Source organism: Harpia harpyja, chromosome 1 (assembly GCF_026419915.1).
Source record: "Harpia harpyja isolate bHarHar1 chromosome 1, bHarHar1 primary haplotype, whole genome shotgun sequence".
Classification (NCBI taxonomy): Eukaryota; Metazoa; Chordata; class Aves; order Accipitriformes; family Accipitridae; genus Harpia; species Harpia harpyja.
This window is the reverse complement of record NC_068940.1, coordinates 10,231,363-10,259,346: the sequence shown is the minus strand read 5'-3', so window position 1 is coordinate 10,259,346 and position 27,984 is coordinate 10,231,363. Positions and strand designations below refer to the sequence as shown.

Below are 27,984 nucleotides of genomic sequence, written 5' to 3'. Positions count from 1 at the left end.
CATCTTTTCTCTCTTTCACCTCAACCAGATCTGTGGAGGTCAGTTGATATCCATAACAACAGAGAATGGCACATGAAATGTCTCACACTGTCTGACTTATTTTTCTCTTCTTTGGGTGCTGGTGTTTAAGCTCTCATCTCATAATCAGTGTAAATTTGCATCTCCATAAAACTGCCAAAAATGGTTATCTTTGCTGCCATCTAAATCTGTTTATGGTCTACTCTCCCAAAATCATTCTTTAAAGGAAAATGACTGATTTCCAAACCCCTCCTCCTCTTCTGTTATTTTTAACAAGCAATTCAGTCCAATGTCGTTTAAAGAACAGATCATTGCATTACTGCGCGTTGCAGGACTCTCAGGAAACAATAGTAGAAGAGAAGGAACGTGGGAACTCTGTTCCCTCTCTTTTCCATTGCTATCATTTGCAAACTCTGAATGCTTCCAGCAACGGGGTAGCCAAAGACGGGGTGAAAAGGACAGAGCATGTTCCCATTGGCAAAGCTTCCCTCGACTTCACTGGGACCAGGATTTGGCCCACACCCCATAGCATCCCGAGCCTTGGCTTTGACTAAATTGGCTCCTCATAGTAGACTTGTCTCTGCTGAGGGAGGCCGTGGTTGCAGATAACTCTGCTCTCACGAGTATCCACCACAGTTATTCTTCTGCTTGCTTCAGTCTCGATACTTACACTTGCACAGCTGATAGAAGCACCAGACTTGGGATCACATGAAAGGAAGGCTACACACAACTGTTTGCTGGTCTCTCCTTCGACACCTACGTTCTCTACTCTGTCTGCCCTTTCCCTCACATCCCAGTTGACTCATGGTGTTTGTTCCTGAAGTCTGATGAGGGCTTGAGTCATAAGTGTTGACACAAGGATTTCACTCCTCACCTCCTCAGAGTTCAGCCCTGTCTGGGAGCTGTAAAGATCTGTCTCCACGTGTACTCATGGCTTTTGAGGAGGGGCTTAGCTCATCTGTTGTGCCATAAGGTCCTGGAGAATGTACGTCTAGAAGCCATTGTTAAAAATCCCTGGGAGTGTCAGGGTACCAGAGAGGCTCTCCTCATACTTTAAAGTTTTGAGATAGAGTGTGTTGGCTCTGGCTCTCTAGACAGTAAGTAGGCACTGTAAAAGGACCTTAGTCATACTTTCAAAAGTAAGGCACTGTAGCGTGCCGCGGTGAGCGCAGTTGCCGTGGGATGGGTCCACAGTAGCTATTCCAGTTGTTGCTTCCAGTGAAAGACCATGGTACGGATGAGTGTTTGCCCAAAAAGACCGTGAAGGCCATACATATGCAATCCCCTCTCCCCAGAACATAAGCAGTGGTCTGACATGACTATCTAGTGGTGTAAACACTGGCACAGAAACATAAAAGTCCAAGATGCGCTGGGATAGCAGGTTTCGGGTATATATGTGTAGATAGGGTCAAAAGGTTTGGACTAAAGCTGGTGGAATAGGCTCCTTAGACTGGTCTTATAATTTCATTTTCCTTATTTCTCAGAGATGGATCTTCTGGTGCAGAGATCAGAAGTGGGAAAGCATAAGAAATGCAAGGTCCCAAATGCTGACTCCTGACCTAAGCACATGGGTGAAAGAAAAGTCTGTCGGACCAAGTTGCATTTGTAGGAGCTGTAACCACTGTGAGGAGGAATGGAGGGAGACATTTCTTTGCATTTGTGGGAAAAGGGAAAGAGGGCAAGAAAAGGAAGATGGATAGAGAAATAGACTATTATTAATCAAGATAATGAGAGAGAAATAGTCAGGGGCATTAGGGATACAAAGCACCCCACACCTTATGTGGATCAGTACAGATTATAGCCTTTTCTGTCTTTTGGGAAGTCTGTTCCCCTACTTTGATATTTAAACATTCTGCACTTGATAAATAACAAAAAATATGGTTCTTAAAGACTGAACCACATTCTGGTAGCAGCCAAGATAACTTTACGAAGACAGACAAACTTGTGTTAAATTAAAAAATATATATATCATGCTAGAAAGTTATGTAAGATTCTATTTTAAAATCATCTGGTCCTAATTTACTAAATTTACTGCCTCAGAGCTAATGCCAAACTGCTACATTTGATTTATAGAAATACTTTAGCACATTTTTCCATCAGGCTATTGTAGAGTATATTTACTGCCTTTTTATTATTGTTAAAAATGCAGACTTCTTTAAAGGAAAGGAACATTTTTGAAGAGCTTATTGATAGTTTCTCATAGAATGCCAGGAGACATGCAGATAGTAAACAATGCTGTGTGCTTAGGAACATTCCACTCGATTTTCAACTCCTTCAGCATCTTTTTTTTTCTCTGTAATTGAACAAAGTGATCCATCTGGTAAATGGATGTTTGAAAATGTCCGGTTTGTGCCAAACCACTTTTCTTAAGCACAGACTACTTTTTTTTTCAGGCAAATATTTAAACAGCAGCCATACTGTGATGCATTGCTAACCATTAAAAAAACACACACAAAACCCAGACAGTGGGCAGGGGGGGTGTCGGAGTGGAAGAAAGCTTAACAAATATTCCATTAAAAATCTATCTAAAAATATCATGCTAAACAACCCTCCTTTTCCCCCTTTCTCTCCCTGACAAGGGTTTCCAAATGGGAAATGACTGCTAGGGAGTAGAACCTATGCCCTGTGTTCAGCAGAGTGATTGAACACATGCTTAACTTTATGCACATGCTCAAGTCCTTCCTTATTCATTTGTATGTGTGTGCTTCACTGAACTGGGTCCTTGATGAGTCTTTGTCTGCTTGTGCAACAAAATTGTGCTCCAGAAGAGTTATGTTTTTCAAGATTTTGAGAAGTCATCGTAGCTTTTTTTTCTCCTGCGTCCATCTCCCATTGAACTTATCCACAAAGTTTGCACTGTATGCAATGAGTTCTCAAATGTATGGATATTGGATGGAGCTCTGGTTCAGGCCTTTCCCTAATTTTTATTCACCTCTGTATACTGATCTTTTGAACCCAGAAGTGCCAAAATACCACAAGCAGAGGGAATTTTTCTGTTATTTCCAGCTTGAGCAGAAGTAGGTGGTATTAGACATCTCCTCTTCTTCTGTGGTAAACTCAGACTAATTCAGGTCTAATCTAGCAGTCATACCAATACCTCTTCTTCAAAAGTCCCCATGCAGTTACCTGAAACTTGTATTGCCTGCTTTCATTTTGATACCTATCTTTCCTCATCCATCTCTACAACTGCTCTCTGTTGAGTCTTAGATTCAAATTCAGAGCCTCCTGAAGTTACACAACCAACTAACCAACTTCAGGGACTTTAACTTCAGGCCTGTTTTGAGTCCATAAACTCCCTCCCATTTTAAAGCCCAAATCTCTGAGTAATTTTGAAGCTCAAGGGATTGATATTTTTGCCTTGGTGCAGCAAGACATCAGACTCTTAATGCCAGCTTCAAAAAAGGCATCATTGCTTTTAAAGTGTCTGGTCTCAATAGCAGTACTTCCAGATGAGTTGGGTTTGCACAGCTGTAGAGGCTGTTACTTTGGTAAAAGAATGAGAGGGTGTAAACCTGGTCCTTGCAAAGCTGACTCAAGTGTGTCTGTGACTCCATGGTATCATCTGTTTAGTCTCAAGATAGAGAGGATCTCAGTATTACAGTGCCAAGGCAAAATTGATGTCTGTTTTGTATCCATGAATGCCTTGCCAGTGTGTCTGCTTGTAACATCCCAAGATTTTAGGGCATTTTGGTTTTCTGAAACAGGTTACTAGGCTGTTGTGGTTTTCGTAGGTGGTGTTATGCTTGTTGGAGAAGGACTGTCAGAAAAGGGGAACTGTGTCTGTTGCCCAACATGAAACGTTCCTGGCTGAGAAAATTTCCCTGCACCTCATTGAGTACAAATCCACTGAATCTTCTTAAATACTTCTGTGATATAGATGCATGAGAGCCGCTCATGAAGAAATGGACTGACATGAAAGGGAAGGAGGGTAAAAAGGTCGTAGCTGGAAAAAGAAATGATTCAGCACTAGTTTTTGTGGGCTGGCATTTGTGTTTGCAGGTCAAAGTTAGTGTAAAGTTGTAAATGTTCTTCCATGTTCTGCTCTGGAAAGGAGACAACGGTGCAAGACAAGCAAAGCGCTAAAGTCTAAATTTAGTTTGACACACCATGAAAATGAGACAATTGTGTACTAGCTGGTTGAGGTCCAGAGATGTCGCCTCCCATTACTATCATTTGTTGAGCGGTTGCCAACATTTGTCCGTTTTCACAGCCCCGTCAATACTATAGAAGAATATTTCTGGGACTCCTCGGCAGTCTGAGGAAGAGTGGAGCTTTGTTTTTCGGGAGCTAATCCCCTTAAACCACTTCCTCTTCCCATTGGAGTGAGGTTTTCTTAATGCCTTTTTGTGTGTTTTGTTTTGTTTTAATGACCAGTGCTCTTGGGGCTGTTTCCAGATCTCCCTGAAAGGTCAGGTCTGCTTTTCTCTTTGCCTGCCATTCATATGGTGAGTAGCAAGTGCTCCTGCTCCCTTCCCTCAGGCTTTGAGCCTGCTCTGTTTGCTGACCTCAGTTCTCTTCTTTGAGGTTTGACTCTTTAGAAAAATAAAAAAGGTCCTTAAAACCTTGTGAATTTATATCCCTTTTTGCTATTTATCACTACTTCACCTAAATATTTGGGTAAATAAGAAGTGCGTCTGCATCTTTCAGCCTTTTCTTTGCACAGTGATACAATGAAACACACCTGACGCAGAGAGGAATTTTTCCACCGGCAGCTCTGGACAGCTTTCAGCTCTGCTTTAATGTGTGTCTTTGTTGTTTTCTCTTGCAGGGTTTGTTCTGCATTTCAGAAAACAAAAACAAACATGCACGTGACATGTTTATATAGTCATGGTTCTAGACTGCAGATGTATTGTGTGTAAGCAGGTGTCCCCAGATAATCTAAAATATATCAGGCATGCCATTTTTATAGACATATATGAAATAACCACTTAATTAAACTAGCATCCTAAAGACTGCATCTGTCTTTGATTTATTCAAGATCTTGGTGGTGTTGAGAACCCGCAAGCTATACTGAAGCTGCTCAGTTTTATGAGTGACTGGCCTCTTGGGACCAGTCCAGTTGATAAAGTTTATGTTGAAGTTGGTGACAGTTGCATTCATATGCATAGGGGAATAATTCTGACTTACTACATAGAGATGACTTCATGCAGATTAATTCTAAATGCTCACCATGAATGATGTAGTTAGATACAGAAAAATCTGTCAGGGTAGGAGAACATTTAACTTAAAAGCGAGTCCAGCCTTCAAAGCAGCAAGTACCTCCTCTCTAATCAAGGATCTGTCTTGTTATAACAATATTAAGTTCCAAAGTTCAGAGCCAGATAGCTAATATGAGCTGGATGAATTTTGCTTCCTTCTCTCTCTATTACTTATTTATAAAAAATCTGTACTATTTCTCAGGTTGGCTGATTTCAAAATAATTTGGGGCTTTTTTTCTCATATCATGGCTCCATTTCATGAGAAAAATCATCTCTGGAATTTTTTTCCTGCTATTCAAGACTCTGTAAGGTTTCAAAATGAATTGATTGCAGAGTGCCACTTTTGGACCAGATGAGGTTAGAAAACAAGTGCTGAAATGCTAATATGAACCCATCCCTGGACCACAACCACAACTGACATGAGAAAAGGAGTACTGGACAAGAAATTGTTTCACTTAGCTGTGTTCTTTAGCAGAAGAAAATAAGGGAAGGCTTACATACATTATAGTCTGTCAGTGGTTTATTGACCACACTGTGGTTGAATTTTGGCTAAAAGAACATCTTCCAGTGTTTAAATATATATTGACCTAGAACTATATATGGCAGAGATGTAAAACACCTATTTGATCACGTAGTCCCTTGCATTTAAGAAAATTTACTGTGTCCTCTACTACAGGTGTTTCCCTGGTGTATGTGGTAGGTCAGCAATCTCTGAACTGCTGGCTGTTCTTTGAGATAGAGTAGTAGTATCACAGTATTTTGCAGGAAGGAAAACTGAGGCACTTAGTGATTTGCTCATGATCACACAAAAAATGCAAAACAACTGAGGTGCAGGCAGCTGTGAGCTGAATGGCAGGGAGAATTGGCTGCTTGGCTGTGACAACATTGCTTAATAGGGGAGCACAGAAATTGCTTGATGGGGCTGCTGTATCTTCACTGAATCTCCCCCATTATATTCTTGGCTGTGTTGTAACGCTACAAATAGCACCTAGCTGGATTTCCCTCGCTCTCGGGCCTCTGTCATCCTTCTCCTCAAAAATCAAAGTGATTTGGAGGTTTGGTTCACTTGGGCATTCACTTAGAATGTTTGAGGGCTAGACTTTCAGAAGTAAATCCCCCACTAGGGATGGGACTGGGTTGCCTGAGCATAGAGTCTATGGACAGGTCTAGCTTAGGATATCCCAGCTGACATATAGCTGCAACTCCAGGAAGACAGCGGTATCCAATAGGTCCTATTGTATTATACCCACCCTTGCATGGATGGTTGAGAGTTGGGTGCCTGAGCCTTTTGAATCCAACCCCTGAACGTTTGTTGGAATCATGGACAAGATATCTGAACATCCTGGCTCAGCAAAGCTGAGCTGGAGTTTGAGACCTGCATTTGAGACCCCCTGTCCACAAATGCATTTCTTCTGGCAGAAACCAGACATGCAGAGGAGAAATCACATAAAATAATAATCATCAGGTCTTCAAAATATGTTTGAGCTGTTTCCAGGTAAAATTTTGGTCCAGGAATTCTGGGAGCAGGGGAGATTTGGTAGTCTGAGTAATAGTAGTAGAAAAATCTGGACCAGTTTCCGGTCTGTAAGGTTCAGCCAAGTGAAAATTCATCCACTGTGAAATTGTCACAGCCTGCTTGCTTAGGCGGCCATGACCTCTGCCACTTTTATCCTGTAAATACAAAGTGGCCTCTTCCCTGGTCCAGCAAGGAACAGAAAATGATTCATTGCAGTCAAGCATCTCAGTGCTCAAAGTAGCCAGTAAGATTTTCCCATGATTTCTGAAAAGCCAGTTCATTTGATGGAATGCACACAGAAGGCAAAGATAAGGTAGAGGGAAACTACTCTTTTCCTTTGTTTTCTGTTTCTACTAATTTGTGCAGTACTTAAAAACAAAAGACCCCTAAATCCACTACTGATTCAGTAACTTCTGCATCAATAGCCCGCTCTCTGCACCAGCAGTCTAACTACCTTGCTAGCTGCAGCGACAAAATGTGTCTTTCTGGGTTTTTTAGAGTGAAATCACACCTCACACTGGGAGTTTCTAGGTCATATGCTCACATTCAGAAAGGATGTGGTTTTCCTGTTCTGCAGGTTGCAACACAGAGCTGCACCAAAATGAACTCTGAGAAAGCTTGCTGTGTAGCACCAGCTGTGACAAATGCTTCACCATTATTCTTCACAAAAGGATGAAACCCACTGTTTTAGTTTTCTGAACTGTAGCTAGCCTGCTGGGAAGGCTGGACTCAGGTTTAACTTGCACTCTGAGCACAGTAGGGCGGTAGGACAATAACTAGAAGGACGGGGGACAAATGGAGATGAAGCACAATGATTCTCGCCCAAGTGCTAGTAAAACTGGCCCTTACTTATGCTTTGCTTTGGCTCATATTGAAGGTGCCACCACAATAAATCTTGACTCTTTCATCCTCTGTGTCAGGTACCTAAGTAGACTTTGCATCCTGGCTTGACTCCATACCCACAAAGCTGCACTATACAAGGAATCCTTATATGCCACCTTTTTGCTTGCCAAATATCTGCTAAGTCCTTGTCAGTGCTTAAGAGGTCTAGTCTGAGCCCTCCAGCTTTGGAGTCTGCAAAGGGCCTCACAGTGCCTGCGAAAGCTAGTTTCTACAACCAGCTCTCATTCAGTTATGAGAGGCTTAGCAGACTTCCCAGGAGCATGGAAGAAATGTAGGTGGGGACATTTGCTTCTTAAACCAAATGACGGGGAAAAGCAGACGCAGTGGCTCCTCTGAAGCCTCTTCCAAAAGGGCTACATATTTCTAGGAGCACAGGGCTAGTTTGGCAGGGATTAGCTGTGTCACTGAAGAAGCTTTATTCATTTGCTCAACCCAATCCTGCTAAATGTCCTAACACAGAAAAGAAGATTATCTTTCCTTTTGGCGGGCAGGCAGACATGGTTTGTCATCAGTGCCTATATATCTTCAGAGAGGGATACACTCTTTGCTGGGTGGATCTCAGGTATCTTCTCACCCTTCTAACAGAAGGTAATGTTTTACATACAGAAGATGTTACTGCAAAATTTCAGCCCATACTGAAAAAAACCCAAGTTGAGTCAAGACAGACATGGTAGTGTGGGAGCTGCAAAAGCAAAGGGCTAGCTCAGGGCATGTTTGCACTAACCCAAAGGAACTAGATACGTTCTCCACCTCTTTTTAAATTCTAACATAGCCTCAGGTCTGCTGAATCATTCATAACATTCAACAATGGAGAGTTTCTAATATCTTGCATTAGCTGAATTTTCACAGTGCATCTTCCAAGATTACCCATGGCAGTATGCAATATTTGTATTGCAGATCTAATCTAATACTTACAGCCCCATTCTGCAACTGTGTAGCTTCTTCCTGGAACAGTGAAAGAGCTTCAAGGGGGCTCCCACTCATGGGTGGATCCTGTGGTTAATGTGCCAGGCCCCCAGTTTAACAGCGAGGCAGTTTGAGGTGCGAGCATGCGGGCGTCTCTTCTCTCTCTAATATAATTCTCTAAGTTCAAAGAATACCAAACACAGATGAAAACGGCCCTGACCTTTCTACCAAGCCAGCAGTGGTGTTCCATTTTTGTGCTCTAGTAAGCCGTTCTAACAGTCTGAAGCCCGCCTGATTCTATGTACATTTAGCTATGTTTTGTTCTGCCAATAGTGTAATTTATTTCACATGGAACAAAGGCTGCAAGGGGAACTGGATGCTTTTCCCCTTGAATAGCACCCTCAGGATCTGCTCCCAGGTCATTCTTGTCTCTGAATATTTTCTGAACACTTACATTTCAAATTGTTCCTACCAGCCTGGCATGTATACCTAAGTGGTGATGACTGCAGCAGGTCTTATAGAAGTCTTACAGAAGTCCATAGGCCAGATTGTTAAAAATATCTCTAGGGGAGGATTCTACTTTATTTGTGAAGTATCATAACTGATTTCAATGATGCTACTCATCAACCGAGGTGTTTTCAGTCAGAATAACAAAATATTGGATTCTGTACCTTCTAAAAAGGATTCCTGCTTTCAGTAATCTAGTTTCTAATCGATAAAGGATATTAAAATGTCTGCATGTGTGCCAATTATATCCACCTGTAAAGATACTCATTTTACAGTTTATCCTGTTTACAACTAATATGGTAAAATATTCCTCTGCTTTTTAAATACCATAAATGTAACTTAAAAGAGTCACTAAGTACTGACTGCATGCTTCATTCAAAGCACTGGTACCTCCTTTCGTTACTCATGTTGGGTAATATCATTCATTTTAAATTGTCTATCCTCTTTCATAAGTCCAACTTATGTTGTGTTGGATGTAAGTATATGAAGTAAATATTCTGGTTGAGAAAGAGTAACTAAGTCTGACCCAAGCACCTGTGTTGATTAATGTAGTATGTAATTTTGCAGCAAGCACCTTAAAAAAAAAAGAATGTGAAATCAATTTGACACATTTATTTCCTATTTTATGCCATATTACATTGATTATTGAAAGGTTGAGTTGGAGATTGCAACTTAAATATTATCCTCCTGAGTAAGGAAATGGCTAAAAATTCTTGTTGTGTTTTTTTTTTTTTTTTAAACAACAACCCCTAGAACTTGATTCATCTGAAATACAAATAAAACCCCACTTGGTGTCAAGTGCAGACTGAAGAGTGAGTGTAAAAATTTCAGGCTTGTCCCTTGGTTTAGCACAAATCATCCTAGTTCCACTGATTAGAATGAATTGACACATCTTCACTAACCAAGGATCTGGCCTTTAGAAATGGCTGTGTGAAATGACCTCTACTTTCACAGTATTCATGACTGACTATCCATTCATTTGAACTGGATTGAGGTCCAGTGTCTTTCTACTAGATTGCTATAGATACCAGACCTCTAGTGTATGCTGCTTCCCACCTTTCAATTGCCTCTACTTAGAGATTCAAGAAAAAAACTTCTCTTTCTTTTCCCTTCTACTTCCATTTTGATCTTTGACTTGCAGTTGTTGCTAATCCTCTTCAAAAGGACAAAAATCAGACGGAGTTTACACAGCTGTTTCTGGTCAGAAGCTCTCTCTAGTCCTTGATGGGATGGGCTTCTGGGTGGCTACTGAGAAAAAATTGTCCTCCTTGCCCCCTTTCTGAAAGTTGCACCTATGAATCTTTCCATCATTCTAGTTCAGCATTTAAAAAGCAGTAAATGGATGTGGAGAAATTTAACCTGATTCCCTTCTGGGTGACAGAACAAAGGAAGATCTGGAAACATCAAGATGGTCACCATTTTCCCTCTAGGTTTTCTTTAAAGATAAGAATTTGTTTGCTGAAAGTCATTGTTCCCTACCTTCTCATGCTTCTTCAAAAAGTGTTTTAGAATTGCAATTCACCTAGCAAAAAAAGAGTATTAAGGAACTTGAGAATTTCCCCTTGCCTCTGCAGGTGTTTTTAGAATGGCAAGCCTTCATTTCTCCTGGATATGAACCACTCATATCCAACTGCTACATAGTTTTGGGAATTTATTTGTATTTTGTTGTTCCTCTATGCAGATTTATAAATGACTGCTACTTTAGGACACAAAACTGTTTAATCTTGTATATCTTAAGATATTTTTCTGTGAGCTAAATTAACCCTATAGAAATTATCTATTTCCTACTTCATTATTGAAGGAAGCCTTTAAGACAACAGAGTAAAGTATTTCCTCTTTTCCTTCTGCTCCATGCTATATCTATGAATATTGTATTTCCTACTAACATTGTCCCCTTATATTGAAAATGCAGGCAGATAGGATGGGAAATAGCATTCATATAGCTCCTTATGAGAGCCTAGCTAGTGACTGCGGTGTATCAGATTTTTGGTATATGAAATCAAATTAACGTAGTATCCTGAGGATAGTGACACAATGGCAAAAAAGTTTTGTGTATTCAGAATGATCTGTATACTGCAGGTAAAAATACTGAGGCGGATTGAAAAAATCCCCATGTTTTCTACATGAAATTGTTTAAGTTTTGCTGGCAGAATTTTAAAAGAAAGCTGGATGACCTTTATTTCAATGTAATTATTTAGTTTCTGGGAGGAGAAACAACATGCTTGTATTTTGGGGTATTTCTACCTAATTTGTCTCATTTTTCTCTAATGCACAAAAGGAGGGTGAAACTTTGGGGTTTCTAAGTCTGAGGAAGTACCCCATTTCCAGTTGTGAAGAGTACAGATGTTGTGTGAATGTGTTTTATTCCCTTTGGGTTTTAAGATTTTAAACATATTTTCCTGCATTTTTAAATGACAGAGAATAAAACCTCTATAATAACTGAGGTTTGTTTGTGGGTTTGGGGTTTTTTATTTGTTTTTGTTTGTTGTTTGGTTTTTGTTTTTTAAAACATGTAAAGAAAAGTAAGCTCTTGATCTACTTCTCCCTCTTCCAGGGAGCGCTTGGACTGCTGGCACCTCTCATTCCTCTAGGCCAATCTTTTTATCAGTGTCCATCACTGTAAACACATCCACTAGAAGACTAAAAACTTCATGTTTATTACTCATCATAGCTTTGCTTACAGCTGAAGCAGTTTATTAATTCTCATTAGCAAAACAAGATTAAGGCTCTGTCCCACTACCTAGCAAAACAGTTCAGTTCTTGCTTTCTCAGGTAATACTGTAAAGAACCTAGGCCTGTTGTGAATAAGACCTTGTCTAAAATCCAGGCTGCCATAAAGAAGGTAGCTAGAAACATTTGCAGGACACCATAATATCTGGAACTCATCCACAGAAATGCAATAAAGTATTTTTAAATACATATGAATCTTCCAAATCTTTGAAAATCTGAGCAGTTTGCTTTGAGAATGCCCATAAATTAAATATCTCCCAGACCTGCAAACCACATCTGTTGCCAGAGTTTAATCCCAAATACCAGAAGTGCAGAAAGAAGCTGGCTCATGAGGTGTGCAGGGGTACTCCTATGTGCAGATAGATCATCTGCTTTTGCAAAGTCCCTGACAAATCCCCAACATTTTCAATATGCAAAATCAACTTGCAGCTGCATAACTGCTACAAACGGGATTTCTGCATTGCAAAGAGATGGTTTTCTTGGTTGTATTGCTTTATGTACATCAGGGACTTCACAGGCAATTTGGAATTTCATCTCACTAGACTCTGGATGAGCTACCAGCCTTGGCTCCCTGGAAGTCGAGTCGTGAGTTTTTTAAGTTCAGATAAATGGTCATCCATGCACACAATTAACTTTTCTAAGAAATGTATACATGTACACACACAGAGTGTTCTCCCTTAAGCTTCCATTTCCTTAGGAAACTAGGCACACACACACCCCTCCTCCCTCCAGGTGCACACACATACAAATAGACATTTTGTAGATCGGTTTAAGAATCAGTTTGACAAGTTTACCAAACTGTACTGGTCCCTGCAGTGCTATTTTGTCCTGTTGTACATTTACATAGGCTGCATTGGTAGCTGACTTTCAGAGCTAAACGCAAGGGAATATGTGTGGTTGCTGTAATGCTTTCAACATACAACTTATTGCAAATCTCTACTTTTCTACGTGTTACCGGACTTATGGGTTTGGTAGCATTTTTGCATAAATTCTATTCATGCAGCTGAAAATCTCTCCTCTTCCTGCATAATTGACTTCTGGCCATTAAAATCAGAACCCAACAAAAAAGGTCAGCATTTAACAATCATCCTTTATATAAAATGTCCACATGTTTTTTCCCATTCCCTCCCTAGATAAGTAGTATGGACTTTCAGGTACTTTTCAGCTGACAGTTAACACGTTCATCGTATAGTTTGTGTCTGTATTCAAGTATTTTGAATCTCAGCTTAATTGCTTTTATGTGATTTCTTCTGTGTAAGGAAATGAGGGTCAGACTTTTCCATCGGTTTCTCAAGCTCATTGTGCTGTTGCTGCTGGTGTACATGACTATTTATACTGCGCTGAGGTTGGACTGAATTAGACTGTTCAACTAATGTTTAGTTCCTTGGATCCTTCCAGCAAGTGAGATGTGCAATTCCTCAAGTATTCAGTAGGATAACATTATGAAATCATATATTTTTTTTACCAGCCAGCAGATAAAATGACAGCTCTCCCTGTGCTCTGGAATGTCATTGCGGTAGCCTCTTTTACAAGTTTGTCAGCTTAAGTAAAACAAATACCCTACTCATTTGCCTTAGGTTACAAAATAACAACTAGGCATTTACTGTTGTTACAGGGAACCATAATTATTATCAATTACTAACTATGCAAGCGTATTTTGTATACTCAATGGATTTCGACCTATTTTCATTCCAGTCTAATTAGAAAGCTACATGGTAATCTCCAGCCTCAGGCTTTTCCTACCCATCCTTGAGTGACTGCTTAACTTATCCCTTCAAAATAAACAGAGCTGCCACATCCACAGCAAAGCTCCAAAAGGAGGGCCCATACACAGTGACACAGCATTAAGAGATGACTTTTTTTTTAGCAATTGCCTTTTATTTTTCTTTGCAAAATTGTCTACTAACTACTAGCTTCAATGGGAAGATTTAACTTTGAAATTCAATTTCAGTGTTTCTAGACCAAGTTAATATTTTCTTTCATACATGGTGGGAGAGGAAGAAAACAAATTTGAAGCAAAGATTAGTTAGTTGACTGTAAGACAAAAAAGATAAATTCTGGGAGTATAAAGTGCTGATGCAGGTATCTGAACATGGTTATGGGCTCTCCTTTCTCCTATGCTTTCCAGAGCATGTCAGATAAATGTGTTGGGGTTGGCGTAGGGATATCAGACCCTGCCCTCTGGGCAAAAAATGATATTAGATGATCTCATGAGGTCTCTTTTAGCCCTAGTTTTCTAAGACTAAATTCAAATTAGACGAGGGGCTGAGCTGTGTGAGTCACTGAACTTAATCCACTACTGCTAGAAATCAGGGTGCCCACTGTGCGCCCTGAAAGGTAAGAGCAGACCCTCCATTTGAGACCTGTGCCGCTGTAGGAGGAGGTAGGCATGGAGATGAGAGGACACTGGTGGTACATCCCCAGGATGGAGGCTGTGAGCAGTGCCAACCACAGTGGGTCACTCCCCTGGCCTCTGAGACTGGCAAGGTATTAGAGGAAGAGTTTGAAGGGAGTCTGCCCTCTCTTCCCTAGGGAAGACGACAAACTGGCTGAAAGAGAGATCCTAAAGTCTGGGTCTCTTACTCCCTGCTGGGACTTGGTGGGCATCTCTGATGTAATTGAATGTTTGCTGGAAGGCAGCTTCATGCCCAGCTTCTACATCCCAGGTGAGCATCCAACTCGCTGGGTTACTGGTCTACCCTCTCACTTCATGTGTTATCTCTGTCCCAGTTTAGGTGAGGGAGCAGAGTGGAATGAGTCCATCTGGTGAGACAGTCCATCTCCAGTCCATCTGGAGGACCACTCCAGGATAACATGTAACTTAGTGGCTAAGGTGGCCTCCTAGGAGTTTGAGAAACCATTGTCAAGTGCCTGTCTCACATCAGGCAAAGAAAAGTTTGAGCCCTCGCTTCTTGTGTCCCAGAAATAAGATTTAGCCTTTTCATAAAAAAGAGGCATAGTCCTTCTAGCCTCCTCTTGAAAATGCATTTTGGGTGGTTGTCATGAACAAGCCTGCTGTAAGACCAGTATTTAACATGTATTAGGCACAAAGCAGTTTGGAGCTGAATGAAAGAAAAAATGAGGTTCAGTGTCTGCAGGCTGAGGTCTGGGTGCTCAGGGTGCAAACCACAGGCTTTGTGCAGAACATGGCAATTAGGCACCTAATCCACCCACACAAATCTCATCCCATCAAACTGTGGTGTTTGTCAGTTTATGTTTATAATTATGGTTATATTTATATTTTAGAGGGAAAAGCAAACAAACCTCTTTACCAAAAGAAAATAGCTCATTGCACAAACAACATATCTGTTGGGGAGAAGGGACCCCATATGATAGAGATGGTCACACCGCCTGATGTGCAGCCAGGAGGTGTTTGATACCACAGCAATGAGGCTTCCATGAGAATTTGGGTAGTTTAGAACAGAAGTTTCAAGCTTCAGCAAAGGGCAGGTGGACATATATATATCCTCATGTTCACTGCTGTGTCCGTGACAGCACATGTATTTTAGTCGCAGGATGGATATGCTTTTCGGTCACAGGAGAAGGCAGAGCTACTCATGTCCATTTACAAGGTTAGGTAGCCTGACTCTGGCAAACAATCATACTCTATTTCTCTGTTTCATGTTAATGTTTCCACTCTGGGATATACAGTGGCTTTAGGACCTCAGGAAGAGCTGTTTGTGCAAATTACCAGGCAAATCAATGGTATGTGCATTCCAAGGACTCATAACTCAGGCAGAAAGAAAAAAAAAAAGTCATCAAATTGCTCGAAGGAACTTGTTTAGGGTGGCAATTTCCTTGCCATATTTCAGCGCTCTGTCTCCAGCTATTCAGGCTGTCTAAAATAAATCACTGTCTTTTTTTTCCTCTTTTTTTTTCCTGAACAATGGGGGAAGTGTGATCAGTTTGTTTGTGCTAACTCTTTTTTTTTTTTTTTTATTCTCCTTTTCCATAAAACCAAACAAAACCTGTGACTCTTTCTGTTGACAACTCTATCCTAAAACCTATGCAAAACCTTTCAATGGGCTTAAAGTAGTATTTTAACCAGGAGAAGTCAAAATAGCTTAGCTGTTTTACCCACCAATGGAATGTAACGCAAGCTATGTACACAAACCAGGCCTCACATATTAAAAAATGTCAGGAAGAAGTAAGATCCATTCCCCTCTTTAGAAGCTATGGATTTCATCCTATATTGGAAGGATGCTGAGTCCAGACTCCTGTTAGGTGGCCTCATCCCAGACAGTGGTGAGTCCATATAAAAACACAACCGGTTGTGGGGGGTTTTTTTGCCAAAGCTGAATATATTTCCCTTTGAAGTACTGTTGGTGAGGAGCATGTTTTACTACGCATGGTGTTAACACCAGTTCAAAATTCTAACTCCTTTTTCATATTAAAATAAGAATTTGTGTCCATGAGAGCTTGAGACTGGCTTTTTAACTACAAGCTGCAACTCTTTTTTTCTTAAATGAAATAAAGGCACTGCTTGGGAGCAGGAGACCAAAAGGATGTTTCTAAGCTAAAAGGCAGGCAGAATAAGCTTGGCTTGTCACCAAGTTGCACTGAATTTGACAAATGAAATTTCATTAGAAGTGCAGGGGCGGTTGTGAAACTGCCAGTAAATAACTGTCTCCCCAGAGTCTCACACTTTTTCCAGAGTCTATTTTCTCTTTGGACTCCATTCTGCCAGGGACAATATTTTAAAAGCAAAACCCAGAGCTAAGCATCAGAGTTAGAAGTTAGTATATAATAAAGGTCAAATGTATTTTTTCCAGGAGCTACTGGAATTTATGCCATTATTTTACCTTTTCTTCCTTCTTTGCGCTTTCTCTCACAGTTGTTACCACTAATGGGTCCAAGCCAAGGCCATGAATCTAGACAAATTCAGGGATGGTTCCAGAGCTAAATCGTGTCGCTGACCATTTTCTCTCCAGTGACCTGAAGCAAAACCCAAGCCCCATGCCCATCACCCTGTGTTCTGAAATGCTTGGAGCTGTTTCAAACCTGGATCTGAACTTCATGGCTGATGACCCTCTTTAGTCATCATCCTTCACTAATTCAAAATATAAATTAACTGCACGTCATCATTCATCCCACCAAACCACATCTGTGCATGAAGCTACTTTTGCTCTCTCAGGGCATTACAGCACCATGAAATATCTCTCCTCCTGGCTGTTACTGAGCAAAGAAAAAGGGTTCTTTGTCTTCTTTCTTGCTGCTTCTGTAAGGAAGGTTTCCTACTCTTTCTGGCTCCGGGATATGAGACACTTACATTTCCAAACAGGAGGCTCTATCGTGACAGATTGTGTTTTCTGTAAGGATTAGCTGTTGAATTTACTCTTCTGTACCACCCCCTCACTGCTCCTTAGCTGGAATGTGGGCTGGGGTGGCCCTGACAATGCAGCTTCTTTTGCTCTGAAGCCAAGGCAGGAGGTCCCGTGATGGTCCGAAGTGTGGGAATGCAGCTTTCCTGCACGGACGCTGTCACTTGTGATTGACTGAGACTGGCTTGAGGGAGCACCCGAGCTCTTTTCACAGGAGCTTCCCCCTCAGTGACACAGTCTGTGTCTTTTCTTACAACTGGCACTCTGAAGGACACCTACTTCTGAAAACACGTGTATCTGCATCTGTCTCTGTTGTTAGATGCAATTTTGATCATGCGTAGGGATGTTTTGTAAGTGAACTCTTTCCTTCCCTGCATGCAAGGAAAGAGCTAGCTTTTCTTGGTAGCCAGTGAGACCAGGCGTATGAAACACCTGTTTCTGAAGTGCACAGCAGTGCCTCCAAATGGGCAAGAGATGGAAAAGGAGGTGTCCTCAGACTCATTCTCTGTTTTCTTTTTAAAAACTTGAGACCATGTGTTTTGGGCAAAATTCATACCTGCTGCCATCAGAAGAGCAGAGCTGGGATTTCAGCTCCCTAATTTGGTTGATAGTTTAATTTGCTAGGAAACAAGTCCTACATGTCACATGCTTCAGCTGATAAAATCAGCAGATCTTTACTCATCAGGCCATGTCACTGATGTAAATGGAAGTCATTACACCAATAGTTTATGGGAAGAGGATTTAGGGTATAGAGAGAATAGAGCTCCAGTCTTTGCTCTTCCAAGTTTCCTAAAGCCATAAATGCTTGCAGAAGTAACATGAAGAGCATATTTCCAGTGTAGATGAAGTTGGAGGATGCAATTTCTTGGTACAACTTCTGTTTTCTAGAACCTTAATTAGAACTTTCAAAAATCACTGATAACCTAGATATCTCACCACTGCTCTTAGTAGAAGGTAATCCTAGATGACCTTCCACAAATCCCTTTTAATTAGCCTCTTTCCCAGAGTGTGCCATGCCAGCAGATGATTAATACATTAATCTTACTGTATTTGCAGCTGATTCTTGATTCTTTCTTTACAGATGGAGTTTTATTTTGAGGCCCCATGAAGTTTTAGGTCTTGATCATCTACTGTAAAATCTATTCTCACCCTTAGAGAGTCTAGTCACATTTTGGGGAAGACGGGGGGATGATCTAAAATAAAGTCTTGCAGATGATATTGCACAAAACACCACACACAACTGCACACAACAACATACTCAATGCTGCCAGCAGTCCTGCTGCTTAAGAACTAAAACTGTCTCTCGAGAAATCTGAATTTACAAGTTGATTGTAATGCTATTGAACAAGCTAACAAATGACATACCATTGTACAAGCTCACACAGGAGGCAGCGCTAACAGTCCTTAATGGTACCAAATTGTGTAGATTGTGACATCAGATATACTTTTTAGTCTTGAGAAATAAGAATTTATTTATGCTGCTTATTATTGAGAAATAATACAAAATGGTTCACAAGCGAAAAAATTCCCATTATGGCACTTGATATTCACCATTGCACTGGATAGAAAATAGCCATGCGAAAGAAAAATCTGGGGGATTTAGTTGGGCTAACTAGATTTGCTGGAAAACATGCCCTGCATACCACCTGCTGCAAATTTGATCTGAATTTGGGTCATCAATCAGGTCTTTGACTGAAATGTAACATAATATTAGGGAGGGTCAGAAGAACATTGAGCTTTGTATTTAAAATATTACAATCTCTGTCAGGCATTAACTACATCAGCTGCTATGTATGGCACTATGGAAAGCATTTTGCAACTGGACTCAGTAACTGTCTGAAAACATTTTCCCTGAAATTTTCTGTTGGGGGGAAAAAAAGGTAAAGAAATAGGTAAGTACACCTTTGCCATCTCTGGGCTTTATGAAGGTATGACTTTGTGGATGGCCATGGGGAGCAAGGATGGCAAAGTTCAGGGTAGCGATTGGTCACGTGGACCACGGGGAGTCTGGAAGGAGGATCTGTTAGTCTGCTTCAGTCGAGTTTATCTGTCCCAGTGGTAATCTGGGTACCAGCAGGTATTTTATGGCTTTATGGTAGGTGTGGTTTAGAAGCCACTGGAAGGGCTATAAATTTTCAGACTTGAGGCATTAACTGACGTGTAACTGATGGAGGTTAAGGACAAGCTTCTCTTTTGGTGAAACTGCTGGATTATTTGTATCTTAGCAAGGCACCTGGTTTTACATCAAAACCAGCACATGGATTAGATGGACAGTTAGTTGTACCAAACACAGTGGTTCCTGTGTCAGGCTGGGTAGGGAGGCTCTGTCAGATGGTGAAAGCACACTGTAAAAGAGATCTGCCAGTAACTGCTTACAATAGCTGTATATATACCATATAGTTAAATGCTGAGAATCAGGCCCTACCAGTGCTGTGATTTGCCATTTGTCCTTGTAAATGGAGGGTATGCCGTACCTTGCAGAATGGGAACCTGGGGCACCTGTTGTTTGAGTAGCAAAGGGGAAAAGCCAGAGAACAGGAAAATCTGATGGCAAAGAAATCCGAGACAAGCTCCAGAGAAGATTTTCAGCGGTGGTATTTTGCACTGTTTCCCACTATGTTCTGGGAGCCAGTGAAGATTTCTGAAGATGTTTGCTTGATAGAACACCCACTGCTTGTTTTAATTAGCTCGGTCTCATTTTTAATAGGCACCAGATGAAAATTTTGAGTGAGGTCTTGCATGCATTTCAGTATTAATGCAGAAAGATGGGCCTGACAGAGTTCAAGCTTGCATCCTGGTTATTGCAGGAGTAGTTCCACAGGTCTGGTCTGGTGCAGCATAGGGGGAGCAGCCAAGACCCAGCTGAATTAAACTTTGTGGGTTAGGGCTATCTTTTGTATTTCTCTTGAAAGACTTAAAATGTATAAAGGCCACTTAGGTTCCTTTTTGCTCATCTCTGTTCAAGGCTGCTGACTTCTGTTGAAAGCAAGTACTGATTGCCTGTGGTGGGATAGCTTTTCTATTAAGAGATCGTTAAAGCATGTCAGCAATCTTTGGCTGATAGCAGACAAACCAAGCTCCTCTTGCTTTCCCTTGCACAGAGCCTTTAAGTCTCCCTGACATGCCTGGAGTTGAAAAAGCCAACGATGAGCTGTGATAATAGCTTGTAAACACAGAGTGCAGCCACACCTTGCAGCATCTACAGCCTGAGGGAACAGATCTGCCAACCTGTACATCTGCCCTTAAATGCCAGGAAACAAATCATTGGTAATAAAACACAATGGCTGTTCTCCATCTGCAATCAATTTGTGTTTGACTAATGATGTTAAGTAGAAAATAGCCACAGACATCTCTTATTAGGTCCTTGAATAAACAATGGCTGTAGCTCAAATGCTTCATTAACTGGGAAGGAAGCAGCCACTGGTTCCTTTTCTAGGTATCAGTAGCAGCTAGGGTTTACATAGCTGTAGGCAGGCAGGAACAGCCCACGTTGCTGCCATCATTCTTTGCTCGTGTGATGGAGGGAAGCGTGCATCTCTCTGCTGCATGGCCTGGGCAAGGATGGTGTGCTCATAACAGTGAGACAAGCTCTGCAACCCAGTGAAAAGAGTAAGTCTTTCTGCTAGTTGCAAATGGCTTTGGGCTCAACCATGAAAAAAGTCAACCAAGGTCTGGGGGAAAACTATGGAGCTGGGGCTGTCTCTAAGCTCTCAAGCAGAGAGCCCGAGACAAGCTACCTTATGTGCTTCCTATCTCCCCTTGAGCAGGCTTGGGGTGCAACTGCTGGTGGCATTGCAGTCCCCTCAAGCAGGCTAGCTGTGTATAGTCAAGATGTTTTTTCAGGCTCAATAGCAGAGAGAAGCTCAAGATGTAATGTTGGGATTGGGGTCAAGTGCAAAAGTTGTCAAAAGTTTAAGGTGATGAGATGACTTTGATTTGACTCACCAAAAGCCATACGCAGATAACACCTCTCAACTTTTCTAAGCCTGAGGTTATTCACCCTTTAAGTTAGTTTTTTTGCACCATCTACAAATTACAAACCCCAGCTCTCTTAAAGTGGAAATTATGTGCTATGTATGCACACAGGGCTTGGCTCTTCTCTTACAACAAAGTGCCACACCAAATAAATAATCGTGAGCGTAAGGAAATGTCATGAATGAGGGGAGAGAGAAGGAGAATAAAATGAAATAAGGCTTCTTAAAAATATTCTGGGAAATGAACAGACATTGTAAGTAAAGACAGTATAATTTGTTAGCGGACTGGGGAATTTATGTTCTTTAATGGCATTCTAATGCTGCTGATAAGAAATGCATGTATTCATGGGACTTAAGTAGATGCTAGATCCTCTTGCTTTAGGATTAAAGCAAATAAAGCTTTAAGGTATTTTCAGAGAGCCCCTTCACTTCTAGCCTGCTCTTTGTTAGTTTAAAAAGAAAAAAACAAAACAGAAGAATTCCTAGAGGAAAATATTTATGTTCATTTGGGGCAACCCAAAGCCTTTCATTTGTTTTTGTTTTGAAAGGCAAATGTTTACCCTGAGTCTGAGCCTAGCCTGCAGGTGTTGGGGCTGGCCCTATTAACCTGCATGGGCCTGCTCGCACGCAGGCAGCTTTCAGGGTGGCCTGCCTCACTGCACTCAGCTTAGCTTCTTTCTTTGCTGGGCGTGTTATAGATCCGTCTTTCTTGTGAAAATCTGAGTGTTTCTGGCTTGGATTAGGTTAGAGAAACTGTGAAAGGAAGGGGTTTGGTTTTGTTCTGGTTTTCCCTTCGTGCTATTCAGCGCTAATGGCTTCAGCCAGGTCAAAATTGAAAAAAGCAAAAGGGGTTTCTCCCTGACTTCCCTCCAGTGTCTGACTGCTGCTGACCATGAAAACGTTGGTTCCGAGCATTAAATGTTAGCACTGATCTGTTCCAGCCCTTTCATATGTATCTGTGTTTAGTCTGCTCTTCTGGATCCCCCCTTCTCCAACTGAATAGTAATGGTGATCATGCAATAGGGGTTTATGTAAAACAGCCATCCAAAAAAATGGTATATATTGCTGTAAAGAGTGTTTACTTTGGCTGCTTCTTACATGAATCCTAGTGATCTACATACACACTGTGGTAAACCTACACAACGGTGAAACATAATGACTAGAGGCTGTCTTTAACTGGGCATGGTAATATTAAACAATTGTACGAGGAGTCACTGAAACTGGAACAGCCCAGCCTTTAAATACCAGGTTACTCAACTGCTGATGAAAATGTCATCCAGGTCCCTGGGCTTTCCCTTCTGCACTCATCCTTGTCAGTCAGTGATACTTTCTCCATTTGGTCAAGGACACATTAATCCATAATCCAGACATCAGCTAAATCTCTGTCTCTGATTCTCATTACTCTCCAGTAGGCTAAAGCTTGAGATGTGCCTCACTTGCACTTTGTCATACTTGGAAAGGAGGGAGGACTAAACTGGCTTTAAACTTGTGCCTGGCTGCAGTCTAGGAGTTACTGGGTTGGATGCAGGCATAAAACAGAGTGGGCTTAGGCTTTTTTCCATGCTTTGTCTGCCAGCATCTCCTGAGGACTACTCTGTCGCGTGAGGATTGTCAGGGGATGGACTTCCCACTTAGGAGTTGTCCCTGAGGCCTTACTGCTGCATTGAAGAACAGCAAATGCAGGAGCTGCTCCCAAGGCCAGGCTTCCTTGAAAGATTTCGTTAGATAAACTGTGGCCAATGTGTGTTGATGAACTACTTGCACAGCAGACAGGAAACAACTGGAAAGCATGCAAAACTCTCTATACACATTACAAGTTTGTATATTTTCTGCCTCCACTTCTAATCCTGTCCAAAGCTCTCTCTTTTTTTCCTTTTCTTTTTTTCCCCTTAAAAAAAAATATCCAAGCACTTGGTATTTTTCCTCAAGATCCGTTATGAGGTACTCAGTTTTTCTTGCTGCTTCACTGGACACTAAACCCAAACTTCTCCATGGTAATTTTTAATGACCTAAAGCTCTGTGCACAACATTCCTGTAATTGGGTATATTTCAGGCAGTTGCTACTTCAGGCCTTCATCTTCCTGTATTTCAATGGAGAGGAAAATAAACCATCTATATCAACTGGAGGTAGAGGTTATAGATGGAAAGCTATGGCCCCCATGAATGAAAGTATTATTCATGGAGTGAGATGTAATCCCCAAAATCCAGGCTGGGAGAACTGCTGCTCAGCTGAGGCCACTTTTAAAACCTGTAAGGCAACTTGCTTTCCTTGTAAACTAAGGAATTGGGTATAAATACATTTTACTGCACCTTTAAAGTACAAAACAAAACAGACGGTTGAAAGGTACTGTGCTCTCTTGTCAGCTCTCACCCTCTTTACATGGACTTCTTCCAGCCCTCCCAGTCTTTGTGGGTTTTAATACAGTTATTAATCCCAGTTTGCCTCCCCCCTTGGCGAGGAGCCTCTCCCCTTGCCAGTCTTTGGTCAGACAGTACTACTGAAGCCTGATTCAGAACCTGCTGCTGCTGCCAAACCTGTGATTAGCTATTGTTTGGAAACCCTAACAATTAGGCAGGGGTGTATATGTTCAGCTGGAAGCCAATGATCTTGTGCAGGAGGTTGGGGAGTGGGGGTGATGTGCTGGACAAGTGTCACAGAGCAGCTCAGTTTACTGTAGCACAAAGCATCTGGGGATGTGGAGCGAAAATCCCTGATGACACTTTGGGAGAGGACATGCTCAGGAAGGGCATGTTGTGCTGCAGCTGCCTGCACAAACCAGGTGGGTTGGCTTTGTTGCCTGAACTGCAGAAGCAGATAAAGCACTGAGGGCCGAGTAAAAAAAATACATAGCTTTCTCTAAACAAAAAATAATTGAATGCTGGGATTCTTGCAAAATCTGGGAGGTGGCAGGGCACTCTAGAAACCAGCATGTATTCGTAGTCTTGTGCTCCAGAAAATGTATTGTGAGCTGGCAGTGCTGGACAGTGGAAGGCTCAAAAGGATAAAACATGAATGCTGTCTGCTTTAGGGTGCTGCACATCAGGAAAGAGGTACTTAATTCAAATAGAACTTGCTTGGGGGCCATCTGAGCCTGCAGACTTGTTTCAGCTTGGTTCAGCAGTGGTTACTAACCACTATGCCTTGTTCTCTGCCATCTACCTCCAAATGAGCAGCTAAGAGGACAATTTAATTTAGTTACGCAGCTCCCCTGAATCCAGGCATAGGCATGGCTTTGCCAAATGGGTTGGGTTGTGCACAGAGGACAAAACGTTGCCCTTGCCCATTACCATGGAAGCACTAAGATGCATGGGCAGAGCTGAATTGGCTGTTGTTTGGAAGGCATCGGTGTTAGGTACAAATTATACTTCTCAGGGCAGGAAGGCTGAAGTTTATCCTGCCTAGCTGAGATGCTGAGAGCTAGGTATTTCCAGGGTTTATTACTCTAATACCAGTTTCTATTGCCTGTGCAGAAAACAACCTAGGCTAGTTGTCTTTGTTAGGTGAGGTGGATGCTTATGCCCCAGATCTTTGGGTGAGGGTTGGCTGGAGAAATAAAACACTGGTGCTAGCAAGATAGCCAAGGACCAACACTTCCTTCTGTAAATCCCGAGTATGGAGTTGGCAGAAATAGCGGTAGGGGATGTCTGCATGTGCGGACTCTGAGACAAATGTGACTGCCCCCTTTCCGTTGACTAATTGAGGATGGAGTGATCCTGTTCCTCTCTCTGGTGGCCTATGAGATATGTACTTCACCTCTGCTGGGCAGCACTGCAGAGCAGAGACTTCCCTTCACTCTTCTAGCTGGGCACTTTGGCCCAAGTGCAGGGCAGTGGGTTTGGTCAGTTCCTGAGAGTAAGGAAAAAAAGCTATATCTGAATCCTATTGTCTCATCCCAGGCACGCTCTGGATGCAAGCAAGCCTAGGTTTCTTATTTGACCTCAATTTATACTTTCCTAGAGAGAAATGAGAAGGGTCTGCAACTGAGAGTCCTGACTGGAAGAAAGCAGTCTGCCACAAGCATCTATCTACCTGCCTTAGTAACAGGGAGAAGGGAAAGTTTCTGCTTAGTGGAAGAGAGTGAGCACAGCTAAAACCTTGCTAAATGTAGGGAGTCTCTTGCTACCTTTCAGCTCCTGCTTACTCCCTGTGATTTGGCAACGCTTCATTCTGCCCACACAGTTTCTTCAGTGTGACTGGGCTTTGCAAAAACCTCCTTAATCCAACACAGAAAGGTTTTATGCAATTGCATCCAGCACAGTCCTGTTTCACTTGACTTAAATGAGAAAGTTAAATCTCAGTCTAGACAGAGTGCTCGCTAGCTCCTGTGAATCTTGCACCCAGCGAGATGTATCATCTCTGAGTATGTTTCTCATTTTCCAGACAAGCCCAGGGGATCTGCACCCCCCTCCATAAAATTCCTGTCTGTGCGAAATTGCCTTTTAGTCCTGATTTATACCTCAATAAAACACATCGTGAGAAGGAGAAAATATTTAATTGTATAACTGACATGACTTAGGGCACATTTTTGGTGGTTATTTATGCACTTATCTTCTTTAAAAGGGATGTAAAGACCCATGACTTTCATTTACAGTGGGAACAGTAAAAAGGTGAGGAATATAAATGCAGTGAAGGACAAGGAGTAAACCTTAAAATAGTATGGCTTCTGGAAAAGGACCTCTGTGAAAAGAATCACTGAAAAATATGAAGAGATGCAGGTTGGATTTGGGATCTTAAGGGGTTCCAAGAAAAACTTCAAGATTCCTCCTGTCCCCTATCAAATCAAGGCAGAAAACAACCTTACAATGGGGCTGTTTGATGTTGAAAGTTGGAAAACATTTCTTTTCTTAAAGCAGTAACAAGTGAAGGAATCTTCTTTTATGTTGCTTATGAAACCACTGATTCCAAGTTCTTGTTTGATTTCTTTCACCCAGACCCCTTTCAAAATTGTGCTGTGGTTTTCTTTTAAAATAGTTTTCTCAAGGGTGAACATGGTGCTAGAGACCAAGAGACAGGTATGCAAGCCTGTCTTCAGGTTTCTGCTGCAAAGTTTCTACTGGCAACCTTGTCCTACTGATGACAGACACATTGGCAGCACCTTAAACAAGTGTTCAAGTGGCACATGCAAGATAAGAAGACTCCAGGATAATTAGAAATAGGTTCATTACTGGGAGGCTGGCATGATTTGCTTAATTACATCATAAATGTGCTGCTTTATCTTTTCTATCGCCTGCATAAGGATGTAGCTTCTAAGACTGTTTGTTCTTTGGGGGTGAAAGCTAAGGAGCAAAGTTAAGCTTGTTGTTCAGCTCCAGTTTGCTCTCATTACTGATTAATGTTTATTATGGCATGCAGTTAGTGTTGACATGTGCTTTGTTCTGCGTGACGTGACTCTTGCCTCAAGGGCCATCTAGACTTCAAACGCTGGAGACTAGCTACGTGGTAATGCATAGACATGCCTATATATTTGCATATTAGGCTGATAGAGGGAAGAAATACTTCATAAATACGTAGGTCAGCAGCATTCTTATCTCCTTGTCTTTCACTGTCTCAGCCCTGAGTCCACTTGTCTTACCTGTGATGGTGTCCTCTGCACAGAAGCTCGGCAGCTATAGTGCTGTGGACCAACAAACAGGGAGTGTGAAGTCAGGAACTTGTTAAGGTTTCAGAGTGGTGGGGTACAAGGCCTCCTAAAAGGTCTTAGACTATCCATAGGAGATGCTGAATTCTTCCTGTCAACGTCTAGAAATTTCCCTTAAATATGAGAAGTGATCAGTGCAATCTTCAAAAGCTCTCCTCTAACGGAGAGGTGGATGAAGTCTCTTACGTCTTCGTACTTAGATGCTGTACTAATCCCCTGAGACATCATTTACTAGAGACAAGCCTCCCTCTTCTTCACTGGAGAAAATCCTCCTGGCAGTATGTTCAGTAAAGATGTGTTTAGTACCAAGACTTGCAGCGTTATCCCTACCCAGGATACCAGCTCTTGCTAGCTTTGGCACTAAGACTGGTTGTGACCAAGCCTAACAAGGAGCGCTCTGCCTGACTTCTGAGCAACGTGGGTGTTCGGTCAGCCTCTGAGAAAGAGAGTATTTTCATGCTGAACTGAAAAGAAAGACAGTTATGCTTCTATTAAAACAGCTTTTGACTTTGTAAAAAGTGAAACTTACCATTATCCAGTGTTTTTGGCTTCCACCTACAGTACGTTAATCGAAGGAACACAGGAGCTTTGTGCATCAGCGATGGTTATCTCCATAGGAAATCCAGCATTGTGGTTACACTGGCTGGTTTTTTGCCTTTCCCAGTTGTAGGACTTCTTTTTGCTTGCAGGATTTCCTTGTTCCAAATATTTCTTCATAAACCCAAGCACTTTTTTTTTTCCTTCCTCTGAAAGAAAATGTCAATGAAACAGAGATCAACAAAGGAGGAAAATGTCTTGCCATTTACTTACTGTCCTGCCAATTCAAACAGTTCTGTGCTGCGCAGGGTTTCCCTGCACGCCTCTCCTGATGATGCACAAGACTGACCTCAGGGAAAAACTCTGATTCTCTCTGAAAATATGATTCAATAACTTTGCCACTGTCAGCGATATGTGTTTTTAATCAATGGCATGGCCTTTTTTTTTTATCCCTGGTAAGGGCTAAGGAATTTTGGCAGGTATCATAAACTGATGCATGCTGCATGGCCTTACTTTACTGGTCCCAATGCATTTATCAGGAAGGCTGATATCCAGAGTTGTTCAATAGCTCTGGAATGCTTATTCCAGCAGTTCCTTCATCTGCAGATCTGCAGCCTAATGTTGCAGCTTTGTGCTGGAGAACCAAAAGGCCAAACAGACCTGATCTGGGGTGAAATCAGCTACTTTGTGGGCTTCGCTGAACAAGCTTTGAGAGAAATGCAACCAGTAAACCAA

At 41.7% G+C, this 27,984-nt stretch overlaps 1 protein-coding gene across 1 annotated transcript in view; it reads right to left on the bottom strand.

Moving 5' to 3' along the window:
• Nucleotides 1-27,429, bottom strand: part of NEDD9 (neural precursor cell expressed, developmentally down-regulated 9) — a 77,990-nt gene extending 50,561 nt beyond the window's left edge. The window contains exon 1 of the mRNA XM_052773329.1: nucleotides 27,242-27,429. Coding sequence (XP_052629289.1) covers nucleotides 27,242-27,244 — 3 coding nt within the window. The 5' untranslated portion in view covers nucleotides 27,245-27,429. The remainder of the gene's footprint in view (nucleotides 1-27,241) is intronic.
• Nucleotides 27,430-27,984: the final 555 nt, after the last annotated feature.